Genomic DNA, 10,627 nt, shown 5'->3' with positions numbered 1-10,627 from the left:
AAATTGTAAGTTGATTTATTAGTTCATAAATTTACAAATGAATTTTATGTCGAAGAAAAATTGTATATAGAAATTTAAATTTTGCTTACCTTTCCTTACTCTCTATGATTTATCATAAATGTAAACTACAAAATTTTATACACAGTCTAAACACAAGTTTATCATACACATGATTAATAATTGGTTAACTTATTGTGGAAGTTTTTATTTGAGTTAGAGAATAGATAGAACCATATTATATGACAAAACATTTATTAAACGTTAAAAAACTTTAAGTACCACATAAAATCACATTAAATTTTCCAGGGTGGAGTCGAGGGTCTTTCAGGTACATCAGCCAGACTGCCATATCTCTTGCACAACTCCATGATGTACTCATGTCTGTATATCCCAGGAGGCCTGCAACTGGCAAACAGTTCGATGGCATCTCTAACTGGAATTTTCAATCTTTCCACAAAAAACGACACAAGTAGGAATCCTGTCCTATTAAAACCATGTGTGCAATGAATGGCAATGCAGTCATTTGGATTTTCCTTAATGTAGCTGTCGATTAAGTTTATAAAGGTATTTACATATGGGCGGGACGGCAATTCACCAGCACCTCTGCACGCCAGCTTTTTGTATGAGCAATCAAGATCAAAGATTTCATGACTCGAATAGTATCTGTCAGTGTTTGTCAAATCAATCCATAAGCCAAATCTAATCTGAAATTCAAAACTTTCCTTACTCTCTATGATTTATCATAAATGTAAACTACAAAATTTTATACACACTCTAAACACAAGTTTATCATACACACATGATTAATAATTGGTTAACTTATTGTGGAAGTTTTTATTTGAGTTAGAGAATAGATAGAACCATATTATATGACAAAACATTTATTAAACGTTAAAAAACTTTAAGTACCACATAAAATCACATTAGTGTTGAAAGTGTTGAAAACAATAAAAAAGGACAAAATTAAAACCTAAATACAAACCCCTTTGCTTTTGGCTACGTTAAAAATGTCTTGCGGATAAAATCGATTCTCTGGTGGCAGTTTTGTATCAAAGTTTTTACTGAGAGGTGTTTTTAATGGCATAAATTTGTTTTGAATAAGTACACCATACTTTGGGCAATTGAACCAGCCATCAGGCAATTTGTTCTTTTTAGGTGGCATTATGTATTAAATTTCTATTCCACTTCAGTTTGACACTATAATTTCATAAAATCATCAGGTACAAGTGTTTATTTTGATAATGGGTGGTACTGTTGATGGGCAGCTGCCTCATCATATACAACTTGTACAATACAAGACAAAACTAGTGTATATAGTCTTTGGAGAACACCTCGTGGTCTTACGTCATAAGGACGCGACGTCATAATTTTGGCGGTAATTTTGAAAATTTGTTCTTTCGATGTATTCTACTGTAATATTATTAACAAATATGAAGCAACACACTCAATTGAAAATACAATTAGAAAACGTCCTAGCAAAAAACAGCTCCTTTTATAGACAGACAAATTGGAAGAATCAGTTAACAAAATCCCTTCTTTTCTTCTGGGCAAATAAAAAATAATTTGAGTCATACAATATCAGTATGTCTAGTTGAACAATCAGACGTCGATTAAATGAATAAAACTTGCATGGATATTTTTCAGTAAAGAAACCGTTGGTATAAAATAAAAATATTCGAACAAGACTAAAGTTTGCACAAAAATGTATTAATCATCCTCCATAATCTTAGTAAAGAGTACTTTAGAGTGAAAAATCCAACTTCAAGGCAATAGGATCAGATGGTTCGTAGTCTTCCAAATAAATGTTATCTATAGAGATACACAACAAAGACTTTAAAATACGGTGGAGGAAACATTATGACTGGGTGTTCCTTTATTCAGAATTTTATAGGACCATTACAGAAAATTATTGGTAGAATGGACCGTTTTAAGTATAGAAATATCATGAGAGATGTAATGGAGTTTTTTATGCACGATAATGATTCGAAGATATGTCCAAAGTTGTTCAAAATTGGTGGAAGTGCAGATTTAAATTCAATTGAAAACATATGGTCTCTATTAAAATACCAAAGTATAATATATGGAATATATTACAATATTTTTACCCATGGGGCTGGTAATTTTTCTAATTTTGACTCCAGTCCTTGAACAAATATATGGTTTAGAACTTTTTTGTATTGCATCACAGGTTTAAAAAGTATTTAAAGAAAATAATCCCTTCCCATTCACATGAAGTCAGTGAAGGAATTTAATAAATTTTAGCCTCATTGGCTCACAACTCCCAAACAATTAGTATTTGAGAATCTGAGAGTAGGCTCATTTTCCTAAAGCAAATTTCGGGGACAGAAAGGCCGTGTTTATCAAATAATCATATGTAAAAAAGATATTTTTTGGTAAAATTTTTCCTCATAATTTGTCCCTTCGCTGAGTTTTGCTGTAAATTCAACACATCTAACGGATCTTGTATCAGAATTTAAGATGTTTAAATACTAATAAGTGTACACATATTGAAATAACATTAAAAATAGCTTGTAAAAGTGGGAACTAGAAATTTTCTCATTGTTACCATAATTTTATAGGGCATTCGAATGATTTATTATTAGCCAAGTTATCGAAAAATGTGAAGGTAACAAAATAAAGTGAAGATATGGAGCTTATAAATTATGTGCATGGACAATATTATGTTAAATATGAACTAATTATACAAATTGTATTGTAGCTGCATTCAATATTAATTCTACGCTATTTATACATTGGTAGGTGTAAATTTATTCAATATATTATTGTAGAATGTACATATATAATATAAACTTAAATAAGATAAAGAAAATTGCAAGCACAATATTATATGTAAGCTAGAACATGGGTGTGACAAAAGAATCAAGAAAAAAACATCCCAGGGAGACTGCAGGTGTTTTATCCCTGCTTTTTTATGGGTAAGTTAGTTATTAATTTTGAAAAATAATAAATAAACAAGAAAATTTCAGTTATGTTTTAAAAATCTATTACAAAGCGTTTAAAAAGGACTTTACTGAAAATGATATGTATAGACTTCCACCAGCATTTGAAATTAAAAAATGTGGAGGAGAGCTAGAGCAAACAATAAAATTAAATAAAACGACTTTTAAGAACACTTCAATATTGAGCTATCTCGGGTATAAGTTCGGTGCCGGTTATTTTATTTCAGCAGTTCCATATATTCTTATAAAATTTGTTCGAAGGTGAGACTTTGCAAGGATTATAACTAAATTTAATTGTCAATTTATTTTAGTATTTATGAACCAGAATTAATTAGTAACTATATATCATATTTTAAAGAGGGACAAACTGAGTTAACGATGTACGATGCACTTTACTACAGTTCAGCTTTATTTGGGATTATGTGGCTGTATTCGTTTATTATGGGACAGTATTACATCCTTATAGTAGACATGGGGTTAAAAATTAGAACTTCAGTTGTTTCGTTAATTTATAAAAAATCTTTGAAGTTGTCTCATATCACATTGAAGGAAATGGGAGTTGGTTACATAGTTACTCTCATGACAAAGGATGTGTCTATTTTGGAGAACACTGTAAAGTGGTCGTTGGACCTCTTCGTTTCCATAATACAGATTATAACAACTATTTCGATGTTGTACTTCAAAATGGGGCCGATTTCTCTGATCGGAATTGTGTTTCTTTTCATATCCATACTATTAAAAAGTAAATTTACCCGTTAGTTTAGGTTCATTTACTTAACTCACCATTTTTTCAGTTATGGTTGGTAAATTTATTCGGACAATTCGTGTGAAAATTGATAACGTCGCCAGCGAAAGAATTAAAGTTACAAAAGAAGCACTCGCCTCTTTAAAAGTAATAAAAATGTTATGCTGGCAAAACTTCTTTTTCAATAAAATTGTCAAGCTAAGACAGTAAGTGTTGTTATAAGTATAATCACAATTTATTAACTATATAATATGCTGCAGAGTCGAAGTAATATATATGATTAAAGACGCATATCTTAAATCTATGATAACGGTTATGGGAATTTTATCTCCAGACATAACTATCTTCATACTCGTGATGTCCTGCATATGGCTGGGCTATCCTTTGAATACTGAGTTGCTCTTTTATATAATTAATTGTGTAAGATCTATTAGAGTGTTGATAACATTTATATTGCCACGGTCGATAGGAATGACAGCTGATATGTTGGGATGCATAAAGAGAATTAATAGATTACTACATGCACAAGAACTGCCAACAAGACACGACCAGTTTTCAGATAATCCTAAAGTGTTGTTAAAAAATGTAAATGTTCAAGTTGACAACAAATTATTACTTTCTCGTGTGTCACTTATTATCAGACCTGGACTTACCACAATTATAGGTACCCCACCTCCAATATTTCCTTTATTAAACAGCAACAACAAATATAAATTATTTTAGGCCCAAGTGGATCGGGAAAGTCCACCTTGTTACTGACAATATTACAGGAATATTCTCATACAGGAAACATTGTAACGAACGGAAGAATATCGTACGCCAGCCAAAGTCCTTGGCTCTTTCCGGCGACCATCAAAGACAACATCCTATTTGAGGAGGAATATGACTGCAAACGATACAACGAGGTTATACGTATATGTCGGTTGCAAGACGACTTCGATTGCTTCGAAGATGGTGACGAATCTGTCGTCGTCAACGGTGGCTTCAACTTAAGCAAAGGCCAACAAAGCAGAATAGGTTTAGCCAGAGCTCTTTACAAAGACAGTGAAATCTATTTGTTGGACGACTGTCTCTCCGTGTTGGATATGGCAACAGAAAGTCGTATACGTGAAGGGTTGAAGACTTTCTTTCAAGATCGTATCGGCTTAATCGTGACACAAAGCAGTGACTTTGTTAGCTACTCTGATAATGTTGTGGTCTTAGAAGAGGGGAGGGTTAAATACTTTGGACATTCAAGTAATATTGAACCTAGTGACTTAAATTTTGTTCAAAAACCAAAGAGTAACAAAGATGATTTGGAAAAATTGGACGTGCCAACAGAAACACTGAGTGAAACACCTGACGAAAATGATAGTCTGTTAGAAAAGAAACAATTATACGTCGAAGAACAAAAAGTTGGTTTTGTACCCCTAAGAGTATACATCAGATATTTGAAATTTGGTCGAGGCTATTTTATGTTTATATTTATTTTGTCCTTGTTTATAGTCAGCCAGTTTGCCAATACTTTTTCAACAAAAACTTTAACAAAATGGTAGGTTTAAATAATTTTATAGCGGTGCACAAGAGCTGATGTATAAATTTCAGGATTGATTTGGAACACAAAAAATTATTATACGTAGGAAATTCGACTAAATATAGCGAAGCTGCCGTAACATCTATGAGCACAATTCAACTATACGTTGGTTTAATATTGACAAGTATTATATTAACTCTGTTAAAAATTTATATGTATTATGATTTTACAAAATTAGCCTCAATTAAAATAAACAAAGAACTGACACTCAAAATATTTAACAGTACTCTAACATTTATAGACACTCATTTGCTAGGAAGTATACTTAACAGATTTTCACAAGATATGAACAACATGGATGAACATTTACCTCTAGTCGTTTTGGAACTCACCATGGTACGATCTGTGAAGTTCACACTGTGTAGACACTACTAAAGTCGCATTATTTCATTTTTAGATATCTTTCTCACTATGTGGAATTGTCATCATTATATGCATAGTACACTGGAAACTTCTGATACCCACAGCTGCACTGTTTGCTGTTCTCCTGTTCCTTCGCAATGCTTTTATGCCTGCGGGACGTAGCTTGAAGAGACTGGAAACGTCAAGTGAGTTAGTTGCTCGGTAATAAATAACCTTAAATTGAACCTTTACTTTTAGTCAGGAGTCCCTTCATTGGCCACATCAATGCCACCCTTGAGGGGTTGGGAACAATACGAGCGCATGGAGTTCAAATGCAGCAAAATGAAACTTTTGAGCAATACTATGATGCCTACAACTCCGTATGGTTTACTCTTTTAATGTGTTCCTACGGACACATGTTTTTTATGGATGTTGTTTGTCATGTTTTTGTTATGGGGATGATTTGGGGATTTTTGTTCGTTCTAACAGGTACTTTTCCACGTGTATTTTAGCTAACGGGTAAAGTCTTGTCTTTTTTCAAGGTATTTCAGCAGGAAGCGTAGGTTTGGCGATAGTGCAATTGTTTTCTATAAGGAACAACGTAGCTATAACTCTGAGGTCCTTCACGGAAATGGAGATACTGATGACATCACTTGAACGCATCCTGGAGTACACCGAACAAGAACAAGAAGATACAAAAGGCCTGGTGATTGAAGACTGGCCTAAGAATGGTGCCATTAAATTTAATAACGTTACTCTGTCGTATGCTCATAGTCAACAAGTTTTGAAAAATGTTAATTTTGAAATAAAGCCCGGAGAAAAGGTGGGAATAATTGGAAGAACTGGTTCGGGTAAATCATCGTTGGTGTCTCTTCTTTTGAAATTGTACGATTATCAAGGTACAATATTGATTGACAACGTGGATATTAAAACAGTATCAATGGAATACTTAAGAAAGCGTATAGACTTTATACCACAAGATCCCGTCTTGTTTTCCGACAATTTAAGGAGCAACATTGACCCACTGAACGAGCACAGCGACGACGAAATTTGGACGGTCATCTCCAAATTAAAAATTAAACGTTTGATACCAAATCTGTATGATTCGGCAGATTCCTACTCATTTAGCTGTGGCGAAAAACATTTGATATGCCTAGCTAGAGCCATGATAAGAAAAAATAAAATACTTATCATGGATGAACCCACGGCACATCTGGACTTAGACACGGAGCAGTTTTTGATGAATGTTATCAATGAGCATTTCTCGACTTATACGATAATAAATATATCACATAAGATGCACTGTTTTAAGGGGTACGATAGGGTGTTCAAGATAGAAAATAAAATGTTAAGCGAGTGTGAAATAAAGTAATAAGTTTGATACCGTAATAAAATTAACTGTTTACATTGCACATGACTTTTATTATCTTTTATGGTTTTATTGATTGCTTAAGCTTGATTAAGTGAACTAAGCCACGAGAAACCATCTTAATAATGCAACTGTTACTGTGATATCAAAGAATGAGCTGCTCTTATCTAATAATATCTAAATTTTTGAGATTCTCTGTTGAGTTCTATTATTCTTTACTTCTTCTATTTTACACTAATTTCAAAGGGGTTGATTAATAAGTTGATTATCTTAATACATGCAATAAACATAAACATAAACATAAAAATAATAAAACAAGTGAGTTTTATAAATAAGTTTATTAGATAAGGTACAATGCGAAAATAATATTTATATATGTATAATATATCAATCTGTAAATTTATCACAAAGATAGACTAAGAATTTTTCATAATTAGACATAAGAAAAGGATACTGATTTTGCTAGTAATAAATATGCTTTCAATACATGTAAAATAATAAAAATCATAGTTAATTATTATAAAAAGGTTGATTAATTAGACGCCTAATTAGACTATAATAAAATTTTAGTTAAAACACTGAAAGAAAGTGTATGTAGTTGTCCTTTTAGTTTTAAGTTAATAACACCGAGACATCACCAGAATGTTTCCCAACCACCAACGTATACAGTACATTTTTGTGGAAACATTTTGTCTAAACACATTATTGCAATATGATATAAAAATCCATCAAGTGAATGATCAAGATCCCATTTAGAAGTATCCAAATCCTGCCCGAATAAGCTGTAATTCCAGTTTACAATTTTCTATACCTAACTTTAGTCACAGCCTTTAGAAACAGAAAATTAAAAAGAAATTAGGCATCGCTGCTACCAACCTCCTGACCAATCCTGACTGAGATATCATTGGATGAACCATAGGAAGGGGACGACTGAGAATTTTGTATAGATATAGAATTGATATTCTCGGATGTGAACAAAACTGGCGCCATATACTGTTCGTAAGTTTCAGTTGCATTTGACGATATACTCGTATGTGCCCTCCTGCAACTTGGAAACGGACTTAGTACACAAAAGAAGCACCCGGTGATAGCAAAACCCATAAAAGATAAACAAGTCATAAGATTTAAGCCTCCTCTTATGAACGAGAATACTGCCATCAAGAGCTGAAGCAAAATAATAGGAATTTGCACCATTTTTACGGCATTTGCGTGGATCTGTTGGCCCTCACTGCTCATTGTAATCGGCCTATAGACATAAAAAATGTTATATTTATCTACTAAGTGTTTTAAGCACAAATATAGTAAGCCAAATGGTGTGATTAATGGGCAAGTTAGACTATAAACGGTTGAAATAGTGAAAATTAATAACGTCCAGGAGTAGTGAATGCCGAATGGAAACGTCGAAAGAATCTCCTTCCTTATGCTCGTCTTCTCAGCTTCTGATTTAATGCGGAGGAGCCTCCAGGCGTACATGGCAAGCTCAGGGAACCTTAACAGCTCCAAAGCTGTTCCAATGAGGGCTGATGTAATAACGTAGTTGACGAAGAAAGCACCCTTGTCGGCCAAGAAGATGCATTTCCAGTGAACGGTTGCATTTTTCTGAAAGGAGATTTCAACAAATGCTTGGGCACTTGTTAATCCCAATGATGGCAAAATTAGTACCATGAAAAGTAGGAAAATGTACGTTTTTAACATTGTAGAATGGTTTTGCTTGGATTTAGTCCAGTGTGACATCCATTCATCTGAGTAAGCAACGAGCACAGGCAATAAAGCGGAAAACGACAAAATGAGTAACGTAGGCAAAAACTCAGACAATAAAGGACTTATTTTCTTTATGATATTATCCTGAACAGATGTGTAGTCATTCAAGATGTTAACAAAAATGACGGGTGTTGTTAAAAAGAATAACAGCAAGAACAATATGAGATTAATTAAGATGGCTTTTGAATACCAGTTCTTATAAGAAATCTCTAAGTTCTCCCAGTTAATGTCTGATGGTGTGGGTGCTTTTATAATATTCCAATGTCTTAGTGACCCCGGTTCAAACGACTTGACAATGTGATGCGCCATTTCATCAGAGCTAATAGTAACAAAAGCAATACCTAGGGGGTTTCTTAAAGCTCTAGCACGTTCGGCACTCACTAAAGTGTTCAATCTTTGCTCCTCGTTAGTGTAATACTCTAAGGCATTTACAGTGTTGCATCTGCAACAAGCTATACACCCGTACGGTTGGACTTTGATTGTTTTATCAGGCTTCATGTTGGAGATGCAATACACCCTAGCTTCGTGAACTCGTTCCCGCTCCTTTTCTAATTCCATCAATCTCTTGACTCTATAAGCAATGTGTACGTCCTTTACCTCAATCCCAGGATAGCGAATAATGAAGTAGTTCCTGATGTCATCAGTGTTCCTGTGAATCTTAGAGATGTGGGTGATCATGAGAGTTCTGGAGGCCAGCATCGTCGACGAAGGCTTCCTCACTGAGCTCCTTCTCATTATTAATATGGTTAAAGGTAAGAACGACAGGGCGGTGGCAATGTGTACCCATAACCACAGTGATGTTGGCTCCAAGTTACTAATGGTAGTGTGTCCGAACGTCGTTTTGTCACCTTGCAAACTTCCTTGGAAATTAATTGGCAATATAACAATTAACGCAAAGGCGGTTATGCAGGTGAACAGGAGTAGCAGTTGTTCTTGAAAGGACAGGTAATGTGCAGCATCTGGCCCACATCTGGCATAGATTCTGTCCCTACTTATGGTGAAAATTGAAGGAAACCACAGACATCCTGAATCAGGGATAATTGACACCTCCGCATTCGACTCTTCGACAGCAACAGCGTCGTCAGTGTTCTTGTAGAACAACTGCGTCCATTTTTCTGTGTGCACCAGGGCAAGTCTGCCATAGTCCCAAGCTCGGTTTCTCAGCAAAGCAAACAAAGATATCAGCAGGATCCAACACACAACATTCAGAATTATGGTTTCAGGTATTCCTTCATACACATTGCTTATAACAGTGGAGTTGTGTCTTTTTGTGGTTAGACAAGTGTCATTGTCATCCACAGTATCTGTGTCGACTGCTAGGCCAAACATTGTCTTTAACTGTAATGGAAATATACTATGTCAATACACTGTTAATAACTGACGTGGTTACTTACCTGTAGATAATCAAGTTGAAACACATTATCGACTTCGGGACAAAATTAATTCACAACGAAATACAATAGAGTTGACACATATGTTGTTCACAATTAACCTCGAAGTCTACACGTCAAAACAATCATTGTTGGAATCCTTTAAAGGGTTTAGTTCTCTTATTATTATTGATTATTTATTGCACTATTTATGCGTTATCTGAGGTACTTATGCCGACGATTTTCTAGATTTTTTTATTGACTGTCACTTTATTTGTGTTTAATCTGACACATAACCATAAAATTTATGGCAGATATCCGATTAGATAAAATCGTTGTTACAGAAAATTATCGGGAGGATAATCTTAATGGTTTTGGTTATGTTTACATAGATGGTGGTCATAGAAACCTGCGCTATAGGCGCCTTTATTTGAATAGATGGCGTTTACCGAGTTACTGGATGTTGGCAATAGGGGTCGCTTAATAATACTGCATAAGATTTAAATT

General features: G+C 34.2%; 3 protein-coding genes across 3 annotated transcripts; 1 reads left to right on the top strand and 2 right to left on the bottom strand.

Moving 5' to 3' along the window:
• Positions 1-235: 235 nt before the first annotated feature.
• Positions 236-1,291, bottom strand: LOC109598078 (mRNA-capping enzyme). Its single transcript, XM_020013893.2, has 2 exons — positions 983-1,291; positions 236-704 (listed from the first exon to the last, which is right to left on the bottom strand). Exons 1-2 carry the CDS (start codon positions 1,160-1,162, stop codon positions 294-296), a joined length of 591 nt encoding a protein of 196 aa, XP_019869452.1. The 5' UTR covers positions 1,163-1,291; the 3' UTR covers positions 236-293.
• A 72-nt stretch (positions 1,292-1,363) lies between these two features.
• Positions 1,364-7,030, top strand: LOC109598075 (ATP-binding cassette subfamily C member 4). The gene is made up of 10 exons (XM_049961130.1): positions 1,364-2,936; positions 2,988-3,221; positions 3,272-3,702; positions 3,755-3,911; positions 3,966-4,369; positions 4,429-5,236; positions 5,290-5,614; positions 5,676-5,826; positions 5,879-6,109; positions 6,163-7,030. Exons 1-10 carry the CDS (start codon positions 2,863-2,865, stop codon positions 6,990-6,992), a joined length of 3,645 nt encoding a protein of 1,214 aa, XP_049817087.1. The 5' UTR covers positions 1,364-2,862; the 3' UTR covers positions 6,993-7,030.
• Positions 7,031-7,308: 278 nt separating this feature from the next.
• LOC109598072 (calcium permeable stress-gated cation channel 1) lies at positions 7,309-10,429 on the bottom strand. The gene is made up of 2 exons (XM_049970851.1): positions 10,145-10,429; positions 7,309-10,088 (listed from the first exon to the last, which is right to left on the bottom strand). The coding sequence occupies exon 2, from the start codon at positions 10,077-10,079 to the stop codon at positions 7,845-7,847; it is 2,235 nt and encodes a 744-aa protein (XP_049826808.1). The 5' UTR covers positions 10,080-10,088; positions 10,145-10,429; the 3' UTR covers positions 7,309-7,844.
• Between the last annotated feature and the right edge of the window lie 198 nt (positions 10,430-10,627).

This window comes from Aethina tumida, chromosome 1, assembly GCF_024364675.1.
Source record: "Aethina tumida isolate Nest 87 chromosome 1, icAetTumi1.1, whole genome shotgun sequence".
Taxonomy (NCBI): domain Eukaryota; kingdom Metazoa; phylum Arthropoda; class Insecta; order Coleoptera; family Nitidulidae; genus Aethina; species Aethina tumida.
The sequence above is the reverse complement of the archived record's forward strand: the minus strand, read 5'-3'. Positions and strand labels throughout refer to the sequence as shown.

What these genes read in the sequence shown, in the direction of transcription:
- LOC109598075 (XM_049961130.1), top strand. Translation starts at nt 2,863, where the DNA reads ATGGGTGTGACAAAAGAATCAAGAAAAAAACATCCCAGGGAGACTGCA. An exon ending in GAAGAGACTGGAAACGTCAA is followed by an intron (nt 5,827 to 5,878) that starts GTGAGTTAGTTG and finishes CTTTACTTTTAG; the next exon opens with TCAGGAGTCCCTTCATTGGC. An exon ending in ATTTTTGTTCGTTCTAACAG is followed by an intron (nt 6,110 to 6,162) that starts GTACTTTTCCAC and finishes TCTTTTTTCAAG; the next exon opens with GTATTTCAGCAGGAAGCGTA.
- LOC109598072 (XM_049970851.1), bottom strand. Translation starts at nt 10,079, where the DNA reads ATGTTTGGCCTAGCAGTCGACACAGATACTGTGGATGACAATGACACT.
- LOC109598078 (XM_020013893.2), bottom strand. Translation starts at nt 1,162, where the DNA reads ATGCCACCTAAAAAGAACAAATTGCCTGATGGCTGGTTCAATTGCCCA. An exon ending in ACGTAGCCAAAAGCAAAGGG is followed by an intron (nt 705 to 982) that starts GTTTGTATTTAG and finishes TTTGAATTTCAG; the next exon opens with ATTAGATTTGGCTTATGGAT.